Genomic DNA, 25,107 nt, shown 5'->3' on the forward strand with positions numbered 1-25,107 from the left:
GGCCTCTCACGGCGGTGCGAGGGAAATTGAGGGCGCTTTACAATAACAGGGCGGAGTTCACCCTACTGAGGTTGGGCCGACAGTCCTATTCTTGTGGTAACAAGGTGGGGAGGCACTTGGCCCGACAGCTTCGTGACAGGCGGGAACGTGAGTACATTGGGGGGATCCGCGACTCTGGGGGACTGCTGCAGCATCGGGACAAAACAAAGGCGGCCATCTTCGGACGCTTTTACTCGGATCTATATAAGGGGGAACGGCTTGAAACAGCGGCCCAGAGGGAGTACCTTGGGCGTTTGCCACTCCCGCAGGTGTCCAAGGAATGGAACGAGCTCTTGGGGGCCCCGATTACCAGGGAGGAGGTGCTAGATGCTATCACGAACTTGAAGCTTCACAAGGCGCCTGGCCCGGACGGTTACACCGCTGTGTTCTATAAATCTTACGCTTCCGAGATCTGCGATTTCTTGGTCACCCTCTTTAATGACATGGCCATCTCCGGTTCCTCTACTGGCTCCCTGGCGGAGGCGATGATTACGGTCTTGCCGAAGCCGGGGAAGGACCCAGCGCACTGCGCCTCCTTTCGCCCGATAGCGCTTCTTAATTTGGACGCCAAACTATACTCGGCGATCCTGGCGTGTAGGCTACGAGACCTTATGCCGGCGCTGATCCATCCGGACCAGTCTGGCTTCATCAAGGGGCGCCAGACGCATGATAACACACGTCGGGTGGTGCATCTTATAGAAAAGGCGGAAAGATTTCGTATACCGGCGGTCCTTGTGGGCCTGGACGCCGAGAAGGCCTTCGACAGGGTGGATTGGGGTTTCCTGTTCAACACCATGACTGCCTCTGGTTTTTCAGAGACTTTCCTCACTATGGTGAATGCTAATTTCTGCTGCCCCCGGTCCCGGGTTACGGTGAATGGTCATGTATCAGCGTTCTTTACTCACACTCGAGGCACTAGACAGGGTTGTCCTCTGTCCCCCCTGCTGTTCGCGCTGAGCATCGAGCCGCTGGCGGTGGCGGTGAGGGAGCATGACGGGATCCGAGGTCTGCCATTCGCGGGGGAACAGCATAAGATCACGCTCTTCGCGGACGACGTCTTGTTCTCCGTGACTGATCCGGACAGCTCGCTGCAGTGCATTAGGGAGGTCTTATTGGAATTTGAGGACGTGGCAGGCTTTAAGGTCAACTATAGCAAGTCGTACATCTTGAATCTTACCCTTTCGCAGGCCGAGAGTGATCGGGTGCGGCCGCTGACTCCGTTGGCTTGGGCCGCAGGTTCGATTGTCTACCTGGGGGTCCATCTGACTCCGACGGTGAGCGGATTGTTCCAGGCCAATTTCCCATCTTTGTTGGCGAAATCCCGGGCGGAATTGGACAGATGGAAACCGAAATTTCTGTCATGGTTGGGTAGAATCCATGCCGTGAAGATGGTTCTCCTCCCTAAATTCTTATATTTGTTCCAGGCATTGCCTATCCCCATAGATAGCGATTTCTTTCGGCGGCTCAAGACTCATTTATTGCGTTTCGTGTGGCAAGGGGGTCAGGCGCGGGTCTCATATGCGGTTCTTCGTCGACCGAGGTCGGAGGGTGGAGTGGGGCTCCCTGACCTGCAGTTATATTACAAAGCGGCGCAACTGAGAGTGTTGGTAGAGTGGTCGCAACAAACCTCCGAGAAACACTGGCTCCACATGGACCGCTGCGTTGCCGGCAGGTCGATCTGGGACTTAGCCTGGAAACCGAAGAAGGACCGCCCTCTCAACGCCTATATAAGCACTCCTACGAGCACGGTGTTGAAGGTATGGGACTCACTGGCGGCGGACGACCGTTGGACCACGTTCCCTTCGCCATTTACGCCCTTGCATTACAACCCGGCCTTTCCACCGGCGCTCCGTGAAGGGCCGTTTGAGGTGTGGAGAGAGGGGGGTGTCGGGCGTTGACCCATTTGTTCCACGGCCTAGACACCCTCACTTTTGCTAACTGTATGAGAGATTATGGGGTCCCCCAGACTGAACGATTCCGGCATGTTCAGCTGCTTCACTGGGCTACGTCACCTGGAGTGCTGGAGGCGGCTACGAGACCGCCAACATCGTTTGAAGCCTTTATATTGCGGACATCCGCCATGAAGGGGGCCATTTCCTTCATTTACCAGTTGTTGCTTCAATCGACGATAGCTCCCCGACCCCGTTATATGGGGCAATGGGAAGAAATGTTGGGGCGAGATGTCTCAGATGTGGAATGGTCGGCGCTATGGCGTGACCTGACGACCTTTAACCACTCTTTGCACCTGAGGGAAGCCCATCTCAAGACGGTCATGCAATGGTATATGTGCCCGACTAGGCTTCACCGCATCTTCCCGGCGACCTCGGATAAGTGCTGGAGGGGATGCGGACTTCTGGGGGACTTCCGCCACATCTGGTGGGACTGCCCGGTGATCCGTCCGTACTGGGAGGAAATCCTCTCCCATATAAAGGACATATTGTCTTATCCCGTTGATGCTTCTATGGCTTGTGTCCTGCTAGGGCTGCGTGACCCTGGCCTTGTTTATCAGACCAGGGCAGACAAAAAGATTTTGTGGCTATGCCTCGGCGCTGCGAAGCTCACGCTGGCTGCGGCCTGGAAGAAAAGGGATGCCCCGGCGATCTCACTGTGGCATGCGCGACTTTGGAGGTTGCTCAGTTTGGAAAGAGTGGCGGACATCTTCCTTGGCCAGTATAAGAATTTCCGATTTCAGTGGGGTCCCCTGGTTAACTTTCTTTCTAAGGGGTTGCCCTCGGCGGTATGTCCGGCTTCATTGAGATCGATGCACCTCTTTCAAGTGTAATATGGATGTGGACTGAGTGTTGAGTGGATGGCGTCACCACCAGGGGGGAGGGAAGGGGTGGGATGGGACAGTTGGTTGTTTTGGATTTTTGGGCTGTGGAGGTTCCACGAACTGAGTGTCTGCACCGCTTGTGTGGAATGTGGGGGATTGGGGTCTAGCATATCGCAGCACAGGTTGTCCTGGTTGGCTTGACCTACTGACAAGCTTGTAGTACGCTCTGTACTGTGGTCCTACTTGCTATGCTGTCTCGCTTCTGGCCTAGATATGCTTGTACTGTGGTTTGGAACGCTGCTGCTGTGTGAACAATGATTTTACCCTGCTCTTGAGTACTGTGCGGTTCCTCCGCAGCCCTATGTTTGTTCTCTTCTGTAAATCAAAATAAAAATTTTACAAAAAATAAAAAATAAAACTAAGAACTGTGGTGTAGTTGGAGCATGCATTTGGAGTTAGTGTAATAAGTGTTTTAACCCCTTAACCCCTTCCGTGCGGGGGTAATTCCCCCGCTGTGCTGGGGGTGCACAGCGCCCCCATGCTCATGACAAGCTCAGCTTGTCATGAGGCACGGCGCTCGTGTGCTCTTGACGAGCTGAGCTCGTCATGACCACCCCCGTTCCCGTGGAACGCTCAGCACAGCAGGGGAATTATCCCCACGTGTGAGCGTTCCACAGCTCAGCACTGGAGCGCCGTGATGAGCATCGATGAGGTTATCCACGGCGGCAATTCTGCAGTGGTGGGCGGGGACACGGCGGCCAACAGACGTCGCAGCACTACGGAGGTAGTGCTCGCGACAGCCATTGGCCGACGAACGCATGGAAGGGGTAAAGGAGGCTTTTTAACAGCGTATTGCAATGCAAGGGAATACAGTAGCCTAATTTTTATAATTTGCATGACTGAAAGTCAGTGTGCACCTTTTAGCAGCACGTTTACATTCTGGTTACTCCTTTAATTCATTTAAAGTATTTTCACTGTTTTGTTTTAGTTGTGTATGATAATAATGCTCTGTTTCTGTCCTGTAATGCACACATTTTTATTTTCTGTGCCCCAGGGTCCTAACCGTGTGTTATCGGAGCGCCGGTCAGAGCAGCGCAGGTTGTTAAGTGCCATTGGGTCATCAGCCTTACTGGACAGCGACCTCTTGAAACTGAATCAGCTGAAGGTAGGGCCTGCTATAGTCTCATTTTCAAGATGCCAGCACTCTAGGAATTATTGGAGCTGATTAAGAGAATTGTTCCCCAGACCTAGAAAAATGATTTGGCATGCTATAAATATTGCAGTGTACTATGCACCTTTCATTTACTCGTGTGGGAGAAAGTTGGCCTGCCAAGTGAGTGTGTATGATTCTTGTAAATCCTTTGTACATGTCATGTGTGGTTTGCAAAGACACTGGCTTTGGTGTTCATGTGTGTATTTTGAGACAAACCTGCACTGCTCCGGCTGGCTGTTGGAAGCTTGTATTGTGTCTATACCAAGTGCACGTTGTGTATATTTGGGGAGGGACTTGCATGGCCATGGCTGTCCTGTACCTATTCTCTTTATGAAGGAGATCTTCATTTGCTTTTCTCTTACTATTGAGTACAGCTTTTGTATTGTTTCTTACACTTACCTAAAAAGCTCCATTTGAGGTCTTAGTGCTACCTCACAGAGATTCACATTTGAAGACTACAAATGACCATTGAACGGTTGTTCTTTACCACATTCACCTTCTACCAGTTAATGCTTTTAAATGTGATTTCTCTCCAGTTCCGTAAGAAGAAGTTGCGATTTGGACGGAGTCGGATCCATGAGTGGGGTCTCTTTGCCATGGAGCCCATTGCAGCTGATGAGATGGTGATCGAGTATGTGGGGCAAAATATCCGACAGGTATGACTCATTCCACCCTAAAGAATCATAGAGTAAGCATAGCTTATCAGACCTGCAGTCACCTCAGAAAACTTAACTCTCTCCCAAACAGCATATCCTAAGGCAGAGCTTTCCAAACTGTGTCCCGACACAGTAGTGTGTCACCTGCAAAGGGTGGGTGTGTCGCGGGATGACACCAGTATTATTGGGCACTTAGCACATAACTGCTGCTAATTAAGAGGCATTCCTTTGAAAGAGTGTCAGCAAACACAGCCCTGCAGTAGCGCGGACTCCCCCACACTCTGCTCTATGGGGGTCGGGAGATTCACAGCAAAGCAGTAAATGGAACCTGCGAAGTACTGAAGTGTGGCTGTGTGTGTATCCAGGAAGCTGTCTCTGCCCAGACTGAAACACACGTGGGGTGAGTGGACAGATGGTGACAGACAGAGGGTGACAAAGGAGGAAGACAGAGGGAGGGAGACAGAGAGAGGGGAGAGCAAGAGGGAGGGAGACAGAGGGACGGAGACAGAGAGAGACAGAGGGCGACAGACAGAGAAAGAGGCAGACAGAGGGAGAGGGAGCAGGAGACCGACAGAGGGAGAGAGAAAGAGAGAGCGAGGGAGCGAGAAAGAGAGGGAGACAGAGGGATGGAGACAGGGAGACAGGGATGGAGACAGACAGACAGGGATGGAGACAGACAGACAGAGGGAGACAGACAGAGGGAGACAGACAGACAGAGGGAGACAGACAGAGGGAGACAGACAGACTGAGACAGAGGGAGACAGACGGAGACAGACAGACGAGAGGATGACAAACGGAGACAGACAGACAGACAGACAGACGAGAGGGAGACAGACGGAGACAGACAGACGAGAGGGAGACAGATGGAGACAGACAAGAGGGAGGGGAGACAGACAAGAGAGAGGGAGAGAGAGAGAGGAAGGGACAGAAAGAGACAGAAAGAGACAGGAACAGACAGATAGAGGCAGAGATAGGGACAGACTGAGACAGAGAGAGGGAGGAGGGCGACAGAGGGAGGGAGACAGAGAGAAAGAGGGAGGTAGACAGACAGAGGGAAGCCGACGGAGGAAGAGAGACAGAGGGAGACAGGGAGAGGGAGGGAGACAGAGGAACGGAGACAGAGGAACGGAGACAGAGGGACGGAAACAGAGGGAGACAGAAAGCGGAAGATAGAGGGTGACAGAGGGAGGGAGACAGAGGGAGGAGGGCGACAGAGGGAGGGAGACAGAGGGAGGAGGGCGACAGAGGGAGGGAGACAGACAGAGAGAAAGAGGGAGGCAGACAGACTGAGGGAGACAGACGGAGGAAGAGAGACAGGGAGAGGGAGGGAGACAGGAACGGAGACAGAGGAACGGAAACAGGGAGATAGAGAGCGGGAGACAGAGGGCGACAGACAGAGGTAGGAGGGCAACAGAGGGAGGGAGACAGACAAAGAGAGACCGAGGGAGGTAGACAGAAGGAGACAAAGGGAGACAGAGGGAGTGGGAGACAGAGGGAGTGGGAGACAGTCAGACAGAGGGAGACAGACAGACAGACTGAGACAGAGGGAGACAGACGGAGACAGACAGACGAGAGGATGACAGACGGAGACAGACAGACGAGAGGGAGACAGACGGAGACAGACAGACGAGAGGGAGACAGACGGAGACAGACAGACGAGAGGGAGACAGACGGAGACAGACAGACAAGAGGGAGACAGACAGACAAGAGGGAGACAGATGGAGACAGACAAGAGGGAGAGGAGACAGACAAGAGAGAGGGAGACAGAGAGAGAGGGAGAGAGAGAGAGGAAGGGACAGAGACAGTAACAGACAGATAGAGGCAGAGATAGGGACAGACTGAGACAGAGAGGGAGACAGAGGGAGGGAGAGAGAGAGGGAGACAGAGGGTGACTGAGGGAGGGAGACAGAGGGAGACAGAGAGAAAGGGAGACAGACAGAGGGAGACAGGGGGAAGGAGAGACAGACAGAGGGAGGGAGACAGAGGGAGGAGGGCGACAGAGGGAGACAGACAGACAGAGGGAGGGAGACAGAGAGAAAGAGGGAGGTAGATAGAGGGAAGCCGACGGAGGAAGAGAGACAGAGAGAGAGGGAGACAGGGAGAGGGAGGGAGACAGAGGAACGGAGACAGAGGAACGGAGACAGAGGAACGGAGACAGAGGAACGGAGACAGAGGAACGGAGACAGAGGGACGGAAACAGGGAGACAGAAAGCGGAAGATAGAGGGTTACAGAGGGAGGGAGACAGAGGGAGGAGGGCGACAGAGGGAGGGAGACAGACAGCGAGAAAGAGGGAGGTAGACAGACTGAGGGAGACAGACGGAGGAAGAGAGACAGAGGGAGACAGGGAGAGGGAGGGAGACAGAGGAACGGAGACAGGGAGATAGAGAGCGGGAGACAGAGGGCGACAGACAGAGGTAGGAGGGCAACAGAGGGAGGGAGACAGACAAAGAGAGACAGAGGGAGGTAGACAGAAGGAGACAAAGGGAGACCGAGGGAGTGGGAGACAGAGGGAGTGGGAGACAGAGGGAGTGGGAGACAGTCAGAGGGAGACAGAGGGAAGGAGAGGGAGGGTGACGGGGGGAGACAGAGAGAGACAGAGGGAGGGGGAGAGAGAGACAGAGAGGGAGGGAGAGAGCGAGGGAGACAGAGGAATGGAGACAGAGACAGAGGAATGGAGACAGAGACAGAGGAATGGAGACAGAGACAGAGGAATGGAGACAGAGACAGAGGAATGGCGACAGAGACAGAGGAATGGCGACAGAGACAGAGGAATGGCGACAGAGACAGAGGAATGGCGACAGAGACAGAGGAATGGCGACAGAGACAGAGGAATGGCGACAGAGACAGAGGAATGGCGACAGAGACAGAGGAATGGCGACAGGGAGGGAGACAGAGGGAGGGAGACAGGGACGGAAACAGAGGGAGGGAGACAGGGACGGAAACAGAGGCAGACAGACAGAGGGAGGAGGGCGACAGGGAGCGAGACAGACAGAGGGAGAGAGAGGGAGGGAGACAGAGAGAAAGGGAGACAGAGTGAGTGAGAACCCCCCCGAACCACCATAGGTGGTTCGCGCTCACTCGCTATGATCGCTCACTACACTGCCTTACTGTGTCACAAAATGATGCATCTCCAAAAAGGGTGTCGCCAACATGAAAAGTTTGGAAAGCTGTGTCCTAAGGTAATTCACTTAGGCCTCTCACTAGCCCTTAATGTGGTTGTCCTACATTCTCAGGCATACAAAGCCCAGCATTTTCTATGTTATCACATATCAGTAAGATAACTGTGTATTAAAATGTATGAAATAATATTGCCAGTGTCATTCAACATTTTGTAGACCGTATTTTGTTTGTGCCATTCTGTGTCTCGCCTCTTTCTTCACCATTTCTTGCCAATTTATTTGCAGTGTTAGTTGGTCAAGAGCGGGCTGACTATAGCACTTTGAGAAACATGTCGGCCATCTTGACTTGTTTTCCATTTGTCTGCTATTACCTTCAGTTGGGAAGTTATACGTGAAACTCCTTTGGGCGCACTGGAATCGAAAACTTTGAAAACACTATCCCGTGGCGATTGGCTCCAACTTGACTCCAGGGTCCCACTGAATGACATCATCAGATACATATAGATGCTGACCTGATGTATTTTCCTTTTGCCCCAGTATTGGAACACTCATAGATTCCCATGCTTTTGTATCATTCCCTGTCGTCGGAATGGGAGTCTCAGTAACAAAAATAACATAGCAGTTGGTACAAAAGAGAAAGAAAAAGGCCTCGGCCTCCTTCCCTTTTGTAGCATATCCACCTCTTTGTGTAAAAGAGACCAAACTAGGCATCAGCCAATCAGAAGAGCCTCACCCCTTAGAACCCTCCTGAAAGAACCTCAGAGCCTCAGATTTTCTACCGCACGTTGTGCTAGGGAGTCTCCTTTGAGCTCTGTTCAACATCTATTCTTCAGAAGTTTTTCTTCAGGTTTTTCTTCAGATTGTTGGCTGATCCTTCCAGGATGTCTGACAAGGGAAATAAGAAGGCCCTTTTCAAGCCATGTTCCACCTGTGGCAAGAAAAGACTATTCATTGAGGATAAGCATAAAGACTGCTTGCCCCAGTATTGGAACTTTCATAGATTCCCATGCTTTTGTATCATTCCCGTCGTCGGAATGGGAGTCTCAGTAACAAAAATAACATAGCAGTTGGTACAAAAGAGAAAGAAAAGGCCTAGGCCTCATTCCCTTTTGTAGCATATCCACCTCTTTGTGTAAAAGAGACCAAACTAGGCATCAGCCAATCAGAAGAGCCTCACCCCTTAGAACCCTCCTGAAGGAACCTCGGAGCCTCAGATGTTCTACCGCACGTTGTGCTAGGGAGTCTCCTTTGAGCTCTGCTCAACATCTACTCTTCAGAAGTTTTTCTTCAGGTTTTTTCTTCAGGTTTTTCTTCAGATTGTTGGCTGATCCTTCCAGGATGTCTGTCAAGGGAAAGAAGAAGGCCCTTTTCAAGCCATGTTCCACCTGTGGCAAGAAAAGACTATTCATTGAGGATAAGCATAAAGACTGCATCGATTGCCTCTATCCTGATCACAAGGCTGCGGACTGTAAGATCTATCGCACCTTTTCCACCAAGACCCTCCGGCACCGTGAGGGTAGACTTCTGACATGGCTCCAGAAGTTGAAGTCCAGGAAGGATACTGTCTCCAGTGACAGTGAGGTCAGTCAAAATGGGTAGGGGTTCCCCTTCTCCTTCTGTGTAGCATCCTTCTAAGGCCTCAAAAAAGACCCCCAGAGAGTCTGAGAGCCAGGGTCCAGGTGAATCTCCTCACCATGGTGAAAAGGAGAGGATAGGACCATCTACGCCTTCTAAAGGTTTGAAGACTGATCCAGCCTTCAAGAAACTCTCTTCCCAATCTTCTGGGAAGTCTGACAGAAGTTCCAAGTCGTCGACGATGAAGGCGTTGTCGAAGGAGGCTCCGTCGATGAAGAAACTGAAACTAGTTCCGTCGACGGGCTCGTCGACAGGACAATCAACGACGACGGGATCGTCGACGAGCATAGAACTGCCGCCGACAGCTACAACAGCGTCGACGATGGGAGTCGCCTACGACGGCATAGTCGACGAGGATGTCGACGACGACGATGGCGATGACGAAGAGTTCGTCGACCGTGGCGACGATGACAGTGTCGTCGACGAGGGCCTCGACGACGACAACATTGACGACGGCTGGGATGTCGACAGTCTCGGCGACTGCATCGACGACGCCCATCTCGTCGTCGAGAGTTCTTGTGTGGATGATGCATATTCTGTGGACGAAGCCGACGGCGGCTGCATTTTCAGTTCCATCGTCAACGGGACCGTCCACAATTTTGGCATCGGAGAAGAGAATCACTATTTCAATTACCAGAATTACACTGGACATGACATCTCCCAGGAGGGTAACCCCCTTGCCACCAGCTCTGCTGTTTGATGAAGATGAGTCAGAGGAGGATGATCAGGACTCATATGGCTACGCTGACAGCCCCTCTTAACTTCTGGTCAAGTGCCAGGAGACGGATTCTGAAGGAGGGTATGACCAAGAAGGTGGTTATCATCATCATTCTGCCCAACCACAGCAATATTCAGGTCAAGACATGGTTTCGGTACCATCTTCTTTCCTGCATGACCTGCACAGGATGCTGCAGGATTACAAATCTAAAGCTGCAGAGCCTGCTCCGGCTCCAGTTGCGCAAGCCCGCACCTGCCTCAACAGCTGTTCCTGAAATACCAGCTCAGGTGTCCCCTCAGCCACAGGCATCAATTCCACAAGAGCCTTCCAGACCAGCAGACACCCAAGATTATTCCTCAGATGAGGATCATAATTCGGATGCTGTAGCTGATCAAGCTTCTGAATGGGATAAATACATCATTCCGGACCCTCCATCTCCATGTCCGGATCCAGTGGATTCCCCGCCAGCGGATATAGGAGGATTTCATCAGCTGATGGAAAGAGCGACTGGCAGATTCATATTGGCAATGCCTGCGGTGGCCTCTGAATGTTTCTTGTATGATTTGAAGGAACCTTATAGGAAGACGACGAGGTCCATACCAATCGTGCAGCATCTGTGGGATGAAGGCCTTAAGGCAATGAAAAATCCAGCGACGGTGGTCCCTGTACTACCGCGTCTAGATAAAAAGTACAAAGCGCCTGAGGATGGTCCAGCTGCCTTGATGGGCCACCCAAGACCGGACTCAGTAATTTCTCAAGCGGCGCAGAGGAAATCCCGCAACCCCTCTGCTCCTTTAACAACTCCTCCAGACAAGGAAGGAAGGAGATTGGACAATGCCGGGAAGAGATTCTCTTCAATGGCGAGTCTTCTGGTGCGGGCAGCTAATGCCCTAGCAATATTGGGCAGATACGACCGCCAACTATGGTGTGATGTCGAACCGTTCTTGGATGAGCTCCCTCCAGAATCAAAAGCGGAAGCAAAAAAGGTCTTACAAGAAGGGGAGGCGACATCAATGGAGGTCATTGACTGTGCCATGGACATTGCCACGACGGCGTTTCGTTCTTTGGCTGGAGCTGCGGTCCTTCGTCGCCAGGGGTGGCTGAAGGCAACCTGGTTTTGACCAGAGATCCAAAATAAGATCCTGGATCTTCCTTTTGATGGAGAAGCACTATTCGGGAAATTGATTGACGAAACTCTCCAAGACATCAAAAAGGACACTGAGACCGCCAGATCTTTGGGTACGCTTCAGTACCGCAAAACTCCTTTTAAAGGGTCCAGAGGCAAAAGTACAAAATACAGAGGATCTTACCAACAACAGAGATACTCATCCTACAGCTCAGGTTCGCGACAATACCGCCAGCCTTATCAACAAAGGCAGGGCCAATCCTCTAATTACTCCAGGCCTAACAACAGAGGAAAGCAGGCTCGCCAGGGACGTGATACGTCCAAGCGACAATAGCGGTCTCCTGGCTCTTCCTACTGTACCCTCCTCCAAGAAGTCATCAGTGGGAGGCAGGGTATCCCAATACCTTCAGAATTGGTCCAAGATAACATCGGACCGTTGGGTGCTCAACATCATTCGAAAGGGCCAAACATTAGAATTCACTCAAATCCCACCACCCAAGCCCCCTGCAGCCATTCCTTCAAAACACCTGCGTCTTCTGCGGCTCGAGGTTCATCAAATGCTCCTGAAGGGGGCTATAGAGCCGGTTTCCTCCGACCAAAAAGGACAGGGATTCTATTCCAGGTTCTTCCTGGTAAGGAAGACGCTAGAGAAATGGCGCCCCATTTTAGATCTCAGGGAGCTCAACACCTATCTCATCTCCCTGTCTTTCCGGATGGTCTCTCTTCAAGACATCCTGCGGCTGATCAATCCGGGGGATTTAATGGCCACGCTCGATTTTGAGGATGCGTACTTTCATGTACCGATTCACCCAGCACACAGGTGGTTTGTACGATTTACAGTAGCCAAGAGCCACTTTCAAATCAAGGTTTTACCCTTTGGTCTTCGCTCAGCCCCAAGGATCTTCACGAAGGTGCTGACGCCAGTAGCGGCATTCCTGCGAAGGAATCATTTTTAAGTCTTCCCTTACCTGGACGACTGGTTGCTGAAGGCCCCGTCCAGGGAAGCAGCACGGGACGCTGTTCAGGCATGTACAAACCTGTTTCAAAATCTAGGACTCACTTTAAACAAAAACAAATCGTCTCTGGTCCCATCCAGGATGGCACGTTTCCTGGGAGCCATCCTGAACTCAAAACTCTCAAAAGCTTTTCCAACGCTAGAAAGGCGGGAAAAACTGCAGACCATGGCTCTGGACTTACGAAAAAGGTGTCTTTCAGTACGCCGCTACAAATCTCTGCTGGGGGTAATTTCGTCATGCATACCTCTGATTCCTCACTGCAGACTGCGAATGCGTCCTCTTCAGGAGCAACTGGACATCCAATAGAAACAGATTCACGGATCATTCGATGACAAGGTGACCGTCACTCTGACAATGAAAAGAGCGTCCCTGTGGTGGACAGACCAGAGAAACTTGTCCCAAGGTCTATCCTTCGTAAGCGATCCGTCTCCTCAAGTAGTGACAACGGATGCGTCATTGGATGGTTGGGGAGCGGTGATGCAAGACCTGCATGTCAGTGGCCATTGGTCTAATCACGATCGTCTGCTCCACATCAATCTCTTGGAGCTAAGAGCAATAAATCTGGCTCTACAAGCCTTTCTCCCTCGCCTAAGAGGTTCACAAGTTCTCATCAGGACGGACAACACCACGGCCATGCATTACGTGAACAAGGAAGGAGGAACCAGGTCTCTCCCGTTGTCGCAGGAAGCTCAAGAGATCTGGGAATGGGAGATCCTTCACGGGATGTCGCTGCAGGCAGAACACTTGCCAGGAATTCTAAACGAGAATGCCGACAGACTGAGCAGGTTATCCTCAGTCAGTCACGAGTGGGAGCTAAACCAGCGAGTTCTAGAAGAGGTCTTCCGTCAGTGGGGCAGACCTGCAATAGATCTCTTTGCCACGCCGACCAATAAGAAATGCCGGTCTTATGCAAGCAGGCTTCACCACCGAGGATCATTGGGGAATGCCCTTTCGATAGCCTGGTCAAGGACATTTGTCTACACCTTTCCCCCCATCCCACTGATCCCGAGGCTTATCAGGAAGATCAAAGTGGAACCATGCAGGATGATCTTGATAGCCCCTGCTTGGCCGAGATAGTTCTGGTACACGGAGCTCCATCTGTTGTCGCTAGCTCCTCCTCTCCCCTTGAGGACTATTCAAGAACTTCTCACAATGTCCGAAGGACAGATTTGGCATCCATATCCACAGTCATTACACCTGACAGCATGGCTCCTGAGCAGCGAGAATTTATGAATCTCCCCATCTCGAACAAAATTAAAGAAATCCTCTCCCAGGCGAGAGCTCCTTCCACGAACAAGACTTACTGGCTCAAATGAAAGAGATTTTGCATTTGGTGCACGAGAGAGAAAATTGACCCCTTTTCTTCAAAACCTCATCAGCTTCTGCCTTATCTCTTGTCCTTGGCTAAGTCGGGGCTGGCCCATTCATCTATAAAAGTTTATTTGGTGGCAATTTCAAGGTACAGACGGTCTGAGTCTGGACCTTCGTTCTGATCTTCCAGGATTGTTAAGCAATTTCTAAAAGGCTTGTTCTGGGTCTATCCACCAGTGAGGCCTCCGCCTCCTACTTGGCACCTGAATGTAGTCCTCACTCAACTCATGAAAAGCCCATTTGAACTAATTCATCGATCAGACATGAAGTTCCTTTCATGGAAATTGACTCTCCTTTTTGCCCTCACATCGACAAGACGTATTAGGGAATTGCAGGCTCTAATAATCCAAGAGCCTTTTCTTCAATTCAAAAGGAACACAGTTATCTTGAGAACTAACCCAAAGTTCATACCCAAAGTACCCTCGGACTTCCATTTGAACGAGCCGGTTATTCTTAAGGCTTTCTTTCCTCACCCGGCTACACCAGCGGAGAGGTCGCTACATTCTCTAGATGTACAACGATGTTTAGAATTCTATTTGGATCGCACCAAAGGATTGCGGAAATCCTCCCAATTGTTCGTTGCTTTTGGTGGTCCGAGCGAAGGTCTCCCTCTGTCAAAGCAGAGGGTTGCAAATTGGATTACCAGTGCCATTCTACATTGCCATACTGCAGCAGGTAAACCACTGACTGGCAGGGTTCAAGCACATTCCACAAGATCAGTGGCTTCTTCAACAGCCCTCTTCGCAGGTGTACAGATTAGGGACATTTGCAGAGCTGCTACCTGGAGCAGCGTCCTCACCTTTACTAAGCATTACTGCTTGGAATCCTTACAACAAGAAGATACGGCAGTGGGCCAAGCAGTCCTGAGGAACCTCTTCCACTAATTGGTGAGCTTTCCTTTCTATCCCACCTTCCGTTATTTTGCACATTTTGTATCTTTGTCATGTTGGCTATTGCAATGTATGTTATGACACAAAATGTCTTTTTTATTGCTAACTGCTTGCTACTCTGATACAAAAGCATGGGAATCTATGAAAGTTCCAATACTGGGGCAAGAAAACAAGTTACTTACCTGTAACTTTAGTTCCCCAGTATTGGTAACTTTCATAGATTCCCATGCGCCCACCCACCTCCCCGGGAAAAGCTCAGCCTTCAGCAGATATGGTGACTGTTACACAACGGCTACGAAAATCTGAGGCTCTGAGGTTCCTTCAGGAGGGTTCTAAGGGGTGAGGCTCTTCTGATTGGCTGATGCCTAGTGGTCTCTTTTACACAAAGAGGTGGATATGCTGCAAAAGGGAATGAGGCCTAGGCCTTTTTCTTTCTCTTTTGTACCAACTGTTATGTTATTTTCGTTACCGAGACTCCCATTCCGACGACGGGGAATGATACAAAAGCATGGGAATCTATGAAAGTTACCAATACTGGGGAACTAAAGTTTGCAGGTAAGTAACTTGTTTTCTTTTTCAACATTTTTGGATGCAGATCTAGAGTAGCTCTTAAGGGAATATGTTCCCCCCACAATTCAATTTTTTTTGCACTTTGCAGAGGTCGTTCCACCCCAAAAAAAGTAGAGTTTCAAATCTTGTAGCTCATGTCAGGCACAGATGTCCATTTTGGGCACCCACAAGTTAGACTGTGGTGCATGGTAATGAAGCACAATATGAAGTAATGCGGCCAGCGCTGCCTCCTACACTGCAAGTTCATTAAGCTGCAGAAGCTAAAGGCGCAGGTGAGCGACAACTGCTGGCTCATCGTCAATCCTAGTCCTGGTCCACATCCTTAACCAGAAAGTCATTGAAGCATGCATTATTGAGGGATACGACAATGGGAAACACTGTAGGAGGGATTCCTCAGCATCCAGGCATTGATCCAGCTCTAGGAGTAGGTCTCCAGGTGTACATTATCGTTCCACTGACTCAAGCTTTGCTGTCTTTTGCAGCACCAGAGCAGCTGGGTATCCCCTGTGGCACCCCCTACACCTTTGCTTCTAGCCCAAACCCATGGCTTGGTATCGCCATTGGCATACCAAGGGTTCTCTCTTCCTTGCTCTGACCCAGTGCAAGTTCTGGCCTTCACGCAAGCTGCATTGGCAGTATCCTGCCCTCTCTGGTTTCTTCTAGCATCCCTTTGGCTCCCCCAAAAACCTTAAAGCCTCCAGTTGGACTTTTGCCTGTAGGTGTTTCCTGTGAACCATTTGACCCCAGACAACATACCTCAGGCATCGTTCTGGCTGGTGCCAGCCAACCACTGAAGGCCTCACCAGTGGTGCCTCTGCCGCTGCCTGTACTGGTATTGTATGTTATGCCTTCACCAGCTTTGGATATCTGTCTGAAGACTATGGCCATCCTCATGCACTTTTTGAGGCAGATACAGAGGATGGTAGAGGATTCCCAGTACAGAGAGGGATCTCAGGTACACGCCTTTGCCTAGAGAGTATTTCCACTGGATGAATTATATGTTCGAGGCAAATGAGCTGTAGATTATATACTTGTGCATAGATCGCCATCTGGTGTTGAGCTCGGATGTTTGCACTTTGTTTTTGTCTTGGAAGAAGTCTTTGTAGTCACAAGGTAGGTGACTCCTCCCTAGGGTGATAGTGCGCACGGGCATTGACTCCATCTCCAGATTGTTTTTTTTCTGCCATCGGTTTCGGATGTGATTCGCTGCGCTCCGGGTCGGTGTCGTTCTCGAAGGCTCTTCGACGCGCCGTCTCTCACCATTCAACTTTGTCTTGATCGCTTTTCCTTTTTGATGCACATCTTCGAAAAATATAAACTCATCGACCTAGAACTTCAACACAGACCGTTGGGCCTAACCGTGCCGATCACGCCAGCACTCAATGGAAAGAACTCCTTTTAAAAAATGCCTCGAGTGTGGCGTTAAGTTCCCACACAAGGACTTACACCAGGTTTGTAATCTCTTCCTCTCCCCAGAGCACAAGGACAAGAACTGCGAGGCCTGTGCATCTTTCAGGTCGAAGAAAACCATCCATGACAGGTCGGGTTCAATGTCACAAAATGTCCTGCAAAAGAGCTTGGTTCTCTTCCAGGGGATCCTCATCAAAGTCATAAGCATTAGAATATTCCCGCCCATGCGCGGGACCCCGGAAACAATATATTATATGTGCCCCACATATATATATATATATTTTTTTTTTTTTTTTTTTCACCAGCAGCTCCGCACCCTGACCAGGTGCCGCGAGCGTGAGGGGTAGGTGTTCCGCCGTTCCAGTGTCTACTCAAAGGTGTATCCAATCCTTATTACGCTGGCCTCACGGGAGCTTGCTGCGGGGCCCATTCTTAATCCCCTTAGGGTCGCATAAATAGAGCAGGACCCCTTGGCCCTCTTGTCCTCCGACCCAGCGAGGTTGTATTTGCTTTCTTTATATAGATTGAGCATTGAGTTCACTTTCTTTTTGTGTAGTACTTTATTTTAGGTCCTGACGAATCGCCTTTCGGCGAGAAACATGTTGACCACACTAGGGGGTAGAGTTATTGTTCTGTACACCTTTTACGGTCTCTAAACTCCCCTCCCACCCCTTTTAACTAAGGAATCAGCCACGTTATTAAAGTTGCAAGTGGACTGATTACCTTTTTTATCGCTTTCACTCACCACTGCACTGACTACACCTTCCTTTTCATCCTCACCCACATCCACCTTCGGCAAGGAACTAAAAGAACCCCGTCAAAAGAGTACCTTTGGGGACTCCGTCAGATATTGCAGCGCCGGTCTGACGAGGGGCAGTGAGCCGATGATGACACCGGACACCCTCTAGTAAGGGTGTGTTTCACGCTTATTACTTTGGGTGTGTGAGGCTCTCTAAGTTCCGACTAGGGAACCCTTTCTTCACAGCCACGGTATTCATAATACCAACTCCTTGCTCCACACGGTTTAACGCCCCCTGGGGAACTTTGTACTCTGCTGTTAGCCCCACATATATATAGACATATATATATAAATATATATATATATAAAAATAAGCAATTGCAGCCAAATAAAACAATAGAGCTGGAATATGCAGTGAAGAATTTCCACAATACAGTGTATTTTGCATTAGAAACATGAGAAACAACACCAATGCTTGTTAAGAAACTGTTTTAATGCTTAGAAAACAGTAGAAATTCTCATAACACACTGTAAGCATATACAGCTCCCAGGCTGCATTGCAAAATCCCAGTCTAAAAAGACTGAAAAGCTAACCTGTAGCTGAATGTACTAAAACTGACGCTGTGCCTTTAAGGCACCTCAGCCCCTAGCTTCCCATCATGCCTCAGGGGTTACAGTTAGGTCAGTTGTTCTTTCCGGCTCCTTCAGGAAGGACCCTGGATACTCAGCTCCACATTTTCTGCCTTTTTCAGTCAGAAAATCTTCAAAAGAACAATTTTTTGATTTACTTTGACTTTTCACATCAGAGTCAAGTAAATAACTGCTTAGCAGTCAATTTTTTGTGAGGTTTTCCTTTCAGGATGCCCTCATTATTTGATGATTGCCCTTCTTGTGGCCACAAGAAGGCAAAAACGGACTCTCATGAGGTCTGTATTTTATGCTTGCCAGAGGATCATGATCCTAAAGACTGTTCTCATTGTAAAAACCTGTCTGACAGAACTCTTAAGGACAGAGAGAGGAACAGGCTCTATGGTCTGGCCCAGAGATCCATGAGAGGAAGATCTGCAGAGAGGAAGAGTTCAAAGAGACCCAGAACTCCCTCCAAAGGCAAGTCAGAGCGTCCATCAACCTCAGCACCGGGCTCGGCGCTGAAAAAACGACATCTGATGGACAGTTCGAGAGAAAAAGCTCCGTCGACGTCGAGATCGGCGTCGATGAGGAAATCGTCGTCGAAAAAAGGTTCACCGTCGTCGAAGAAAGCTCCGCCGTCGTCAACTAGGCGACGATCGGCGTCGAGTGAAGCCACGAGATCGCCGTCGACGAGAGGTTCGACGTCAAGACATAAGTCAACTCCGCCGCCGTCAACCAGGCGACGGTCGGCGTCGAGAGACAGATCACACTCGCCGTCGTCTCGACGTCGACAGGCTTCGAAGAGTGTGACACCTCCGCCGACGTCTCCACGGAGGCGCTCGGCGTCGAGGAGCAAGAGCCCCCTCGGACGATCGTCGTCGAGGAAGGGATCATCGAAGGCACGTCGGCGCTCGTCGTCGAGGATGTCCGATCCTCCACCGTCGCCACATGCCAGGTCGATGACATCTCCGTCGCCGACAGATCAACGTCGGCCGACGTCGAGAGCTCTGTCGACGGCAGGGCTATGCCGTTCGACGTCGAGACCTCCGTCGACGGCAGGACAACGCCGTTCGGCGTCGAGGGAGAAGACTCCGTCGTCGGTGCATCATCGCCGATCGACGTCGAGGGACCGCAGATCATCGTCAAAGCATTCAACGCCGAAGGTTATCACCCCGTCGACGCCACAGAGGCGTTCGACGTCGAGGGAAAGGCTTTTGAGACGTCCTCCAACACCGGTGAGACGGAGATCTCCTTCGGTGCCTTCGACAGTCCTAGTGACACAATCTGCTTCACTCCATTCCTCCTCAAGTGCCTCGGGTTCAACGGGGTCATCTTCTAGGAGTAGGAGTCCGGTTCAGAAGAATCCCCAGCGGGGTTACACTTCACATATAAGACTCTCGCCAAGATGGTATGCTCCTTTGAGTAAGTGGAAGGATTCTAAGGCACCAGAGAGACTTCAAAGGTACTTGAGTCCAGTCCACGGGTCTCCTCTTCAGCAAGCAGAAGAGGCAGATGGACAGAGTCCTGCCATTCACCGTTCACGCTCACGAGAGAGAAGAGCGGACAGGTCGCATGCCCCTAGGGTCTCCCGATCGCCAAGGAGGGAGCAACCCAAATCTCGAACACCGAGAAAGGATGTAAGATCGAGATCTCCAGTACATCAGAGGGTATCACGTTCTCCTCGAAGGGAGGAACGACCTAGGAGATCACCGGTGAGGAAGGAGCATTTTCACCACAGGAGAAGAAGAACTCCATCATCCTCCCCTCCATCTTCGCCTAGATCTTCTAAAGGGGACTATTCTCCGACGCTGGCAGACAGCCCTCGCTCAAGAGCTTCCCCTCTTGACGACGTCAACACGTATCTGGACGTTTTGCAAAGGGGTGCTCACAAGCTGAATATAGAAATGACCACTCCAGAGGTGTCCACTACTGTGATTTTTGAGACTCTTCATCACAAATCATATACACGGCCGTTGCTCCCATTAGTTCCAGGAATAATGGACCCAATCAAAGAGGTTTTCCTCACGCCAGCAACGATCAGGGCAGTACCGGCACGTATCCAGAAAAAATATAGGCCGGCTGACTCAGATCCTATCTTTGTTAAAGGTGAGCCTGCGGCGGACTCAGTTATTGTAGCCTCAGCTAGAAAGAATCACACAGTCGCTCCTTCTTCATCAGTTCCTCCTGACAAAGACAGCAAGACGCAAGATTCTTGGGGACGCAAGGTATGCAGCACAGCAGCTTCATCCCTGAAAGTCTCTAGTGCATCAGCCCTTCTGGGAAGGTACGATAGAGCCCTATGGGACTCCATGGAACGATTCAAAGGGAAATTGCCCAAGGAGGACCAGAAGGACTTTGAGGAGACCGTGACGGAGGGCTGTTTGGTGGCAAACCAAATGATTAGTTCATCAGCAGATAACGCCCTTCTAGCTGGACATAACTACTCACATGGGATATGTGCGAGGAGATCCTCTTGGCTGCGTTTAACTGGGCTCAAACCAGATGCCCAGCAGCGCATCCTCAATCTGCCTTTTTCCGGATCTTCACTCTTCGGGGAGCATGCCGATCAGGAAATGGCCCGTATGAAGACTGAGTTAGACACAGTAAAGGCAGTAGGTCTGGAAAAACAGAAAGCACCGTTCAAACGACGCTTCAAGACCAACAAGAACCGGGGAGGCCAACAGAGGGTTCAAACCCCTCAATGGTCTCAAAACAAGCCGCAAGGAAAGCCACAATACAGAGGAGGAAGGTCAAGCAGAGGTAGAGGCGGACATCATCAGTCCTCTACCACACCTAGAGGAGGCAAGGCCTGAGCAGTGGCTTCCTCTGACGCCGTTACCCACTCCAGTGGGAGGAAGTGCTGCACAACATCTGGCAGAGTGGGTCAGCATCACGAAAGATCGGTGGGTGCTGAATATACTGCGCAATGGATATGCGCTACGTTTCAGGAAGAAACCACAACCGGCTCGTCCAAAAAAGTCTCGCTCGTACCAACTAGAGCTCCTCAAAAAGGAAGTGAGCGCCCTCTTAAAGAAAAACGCGATCGAAGAGGTACCCCTATCCCAAAGGGGGAAAGGAGTGTACTCAAGATATTTCCTTGTCCCCAAAAAGGACCAAGAAGGCAAATTCAGACCAATTTTGGATCTTCGACTCCTCAACAAAGTGGTGGTCAAAGAGAAGTTTCGCATGTTGGCACTCCACCAAATATGTCCTCATCTACAGATCGGAGATTGGATGTGTTCGGTGGATTTACAAGACGCGTACTTCCACATTCCTATTACACCAGGTCCTCGAAAGTACTTGAGGTTCCTGGTAGGGTCCAAGCATTACCAGTTCAAAGTGCTTCCTTTCGGACTCAAATCCGCACCAAGGGTCTTCACCAAGTGCATGGCAGTGGTAGCGGCGTGTCTACACAAAAAAGGTCTCTTTGTGTACCCATATCTAGACGACTGGCTCCTGAAGAGTCCGTCCCCTCGTCAAGCCACCAAAGACTTTCACCTGTGTCTCCAACAACTACACAGGCTCGGCCTCCACGTGAACACAGAAAAATCAGTCCTGCAGCCCACGCAAACTATCCACTATCTGGGTGCAGTTCTAGACACAAAGTTAGGAAGAGCGTTTCCTTCGCAGGAGAGACTGTCTTCCATGGGGCAAAAATGCAAAAAGTTACTTCAGTTTCCTCGTCCAAAGGTGCGAGAAGTAGCGTCTCTTTTGGGCTCCATGGCGTCCTGCATCTTCCTAATACCGAACGCCAGGTTGAGGATGCGGCCTCTACAAGAGTCTGTGGAGGATCAGTGGGACCAAGCGACGGGAGATTGGGAGGACCGAATCATCCTGTCTCAATCAGCACTGACCTCAATAAAGTGGTGGACTCGCCCTCGGAATGTCCTGCAGGGAGTCCCTTTTCAGCAACCTCTTCCTTCGCTGTCTGTGGTAACGGACGCATCTCTAGAAGGCTGGGGTGCTCACATGGGTCATCTTCAGATTCAGGGTCGCTGGTCGACCAACCTTCAGACATACCACATCAACATGCTGGAGCTTCGAGCAGTTCATCTGGCGCTCAAAGCGTTCTTTCCAGCAACATCAACGGACAAAATCCTGGTTCAGACGGACAACACTACAACTATGTTCTATCTGAACAAGCAGGGAGGGACTCGATCTCGCCCTCTGTCTCTGGAGGCCCAGACAATCTGGCACTGGCTTCTGGCTCGGGGACTGTCGGTTGTGGCAGTGCACCTTCCAGGCGAGCTAAACACAAAAGCGGACGCACTCAGCAGGCACTTCGAAGATCAGCCAGACTGGGTGCTACACGACGAAGTAGTCGAAGAACTCTTCCGTTGCTGGGGTCGTCCAGACATAGACTTATTTGCAGACGACGAAAACGCCAAATGCCACGCCTTCGCGTCCAGGTTCCACCGGCCAGGGACGCAAGGGAACGCTCTCCTGCTGGAGTGGACAGGAATGTTCGCTTATGCTTTTCCTCCTCTGGCACTGATTCCGAAGGTGGTGGCCAAGCTCATCAGATCGAGCATGGACATGATCCTAATTGCTCCGGATTGGCCGCGACAATGGTGGTATCCAGACCTGTTACATCTGTCGCTGTGTCCACACAGACGTCTTCCGTGCAGGCCAGACCTGCTGAGCAAGATGAACGGGAGGATCCTGCATCCCAACCTCCCGTCGCTGAACCTGACTGCATGGCTCCTGAGGTCTTGCAATATAGACACTAAAATCTGCCTCCGGAATGTATGAATATTTTAAGAGAGGCAAAGAGACCTTCCACAAGGGCGTCTTATGCGTTCAAGTGGAAACGTTTTTTCATTTGGTGTAAGGACCATGGCTTTGATCCCACCAAAGGACAAGAAGAGGTAATTCTTCCATACCTCCTATACTTAGCGACATCAGGGTTGAAATACGCTTCTATTAGGGTTCATCTATCCGCCATAGTAGCGTACAGAAAATCACCTGCACAAACATCGTTTTTTCAAGTCCCAGTGGTGAAAGATTTCCTTCAGGGATTAAAGAAGGTCTATCCCCCTGTGAGAAATCCTTCTCCTCCCTGGGAGTTGAACCTGGTTCTCTCCAGGCTGATGTCTACACCGTTTGAGCCTATACACAAGGCCTCCTTGCAGCATCTCACTTGGAAGGCGGCCTTCTTGGTGGCAATAACCTCTGCGCGCAGGGTTAGCGAGATACAAGCACTCTGCACCAAGGAACCTTACACTGTGTTTCACCACAACAGAGTAGTAATGAGGGCTCACCCATCTTTTCTTCCAAAGGTGGTATCGGATTTTCATATAAATCAAACGATTACCCTTCCTTCGTTCTTTCCTAACCCATCGACCCCAGCTGAGAGGTCGTTGCACTCGTTAGATCTTAAACGGGTGCTAAAGTTTTACCTAGAAAAAACTAAGGACACCAGAAAGACAGACCAACTCTTTGTCAATTATGGTGCTATGAGGACCGGGTTTGCAGCAGCCAAAAGATCCATCTCCAGATGGATTGTCTCTTGTATCAAACTAGCATACCAGCTGGCTGGCAAACCTTTGTTGCAATCACCCAAAGCTCATTCCACTAGAGGGAAAGCAGCCACAATAGCTTTTTTGCATGACATTCCTATGTCAGAAATATGCAAGGCTGCGACATGGAAATCAGTCCATACCTTTACAAGGCATTATTGCCTAGAGTCTGATTCCAGAGCGGATTCTCAAGTAGGGCAAGCCTCCTTGAGAAACCTATTTGGGTAAAATAAGGCCTATTTTTGGGCCTACGGATATGATTGTTATCTGTTGATTCCTTTGCCCGCAGGGATGAGGTGAGGCTCGCTACTCTATTCTAATGCTTATGACTATTGATGAGGATCCCCTGGAAGAGAAGGATTAGTTACTTACCTGTAATCCTAGTTCTCTTCCAGGGGTATCCTCATCAAAGTCATAAGCAACCCTCCCGCCTCCCCGGGCAAAGGTCTTTGTTTATTACATAGGAGATGGTTTTTAAGCTGTTATTACCATGGTTTGGTTTTCAGTCTCCGAAAAGAACAACTGACCTAACTGTAACCCCTGAGGCATGATGGGAAGCTAGGGGCTGAGGTGCCTTAAAGGCACAGCGTCAGTTTTAGTACATTCAGCTACAGGTTAGCTTTTCAGTCTTTTTAGACTGGGATTTTGCAATGCAGCCTGGGAGCTGTATATGCTTACAGTGTGTTATGAGAATTTCTACTGTTTTCTAAGCATTAAAACAGTTTCTAAACAAGCATTGGTGTTGTTTCTCATGTTTCTAATGCAAAATACACTGTATTGTGGAAATTCTTCACTGCATATTCCAGCTCTATTGTTTTATTTGGCTGCAATTGCTTATTTTTATATATATATATATTTATATATATATGTCTATATATATGTGGGGCACATATAATATATTGTTTCCGGGGTCCCGCGCATGGGCGGGAATATTCTAATGCTTATGACTTTGATGAGGATACCCCTGGAAGAGAACTAGGATTACAGGTAAGTAACTAATCCTTCCGGACATCTTTGGAGCAGATCCTGAAGCTAACAAGCTGATAAAGGAGAGATCTCCGTCTCCGAAGCCGACGACTCTGACATCGAAGACGAGACAGTCTCACCAGCTCAGCGGTCCATAAGTACCGGGTTCCCTCTATTACCCAACCCCAAACAAATGGCTACGGTAACACCTTCGCCCTTTGGCTCCGGTTGACACCGGCAACACATTTCAGACGCCCCGCCCTCGGGCCTGGCTGTGAAACCGAAAGAAAAGACTTCGGGCTCGAGCCAACCCCGTTCCGGTGCCGACAAGTCACCTTCGGCACCGAAGCCCACAACCAAAGATGTGCCACGCCCTTCTTCCTCAGCACCGAAAACAGCCTTGACGCCGAAGCCCTCGGCGTCGAAACAAACATTCGGAGCCGAAAAAACCTTCGGACCTGAAAAAACCTTCAGAACCGAAAAAGGTCTTGGAGCCACAAACTCCTATACCGAAAGCTAAAGAGTCCAAGACCCCGAAGAAAGCTTCAGAAACAAAGGCAAAACAACATTCTGACCCTAAACCTTCAGCACCGAAAAAGGACTTTGTATCCAAACAACAGTCTTTGCCAAATTTTTCGGATCCAAAGCAAAAGACACTACACATTGACCCAGATACCGGTCACGTTGTCGCCAAGCCTCCTAAAAAGAGGAAATTG

The 25,107-nt window shown here is 50.3% G+C and overlaps 1 protein-coding gene across 2 annotated transcripts in view; it reads left to right on the plus strand.

The window, feature by feature from the left end:
• SETD1A (SET domain containing 1A, histone lysine methyltransferase) overlaps window positions 1-25,107 on the plus strand; it is a 1,239,111-nt gene that overhangs the window by 1,070,040 nt on the left and 143,964 nt on the right. For both annotated transcript variants that reach the window (XM_078652474.1, XM_078652473.1), the window contains exons 17-18: window positions 3,867-3,977; window positions 4,562-4,681. In XM_078652474.1, coding sequence (XP_078508600.1) covers window positions 3,867-3,977; window positions 4,562-4,681 — 231 coding nt within the window. The remainder of the gene's footprint in view (window positions 1-3,866; window positions 3,978-4,561; window positions 4,682-25,107) is intronic.

This window comes from Lissotriton helveticus, chromosome 7, assembly GCF_964261635.1.
Source record: "Lissotriton helveticus chromosome 7, aLisHel1.1, whole genome shotgun sequence".
Taxonomy (NCBI): Eukaryota; Metazoa; Chordata; class Amphibia; order Caudata; family Salamandridae; genus Lissotriton; species Lissotriton helveticus.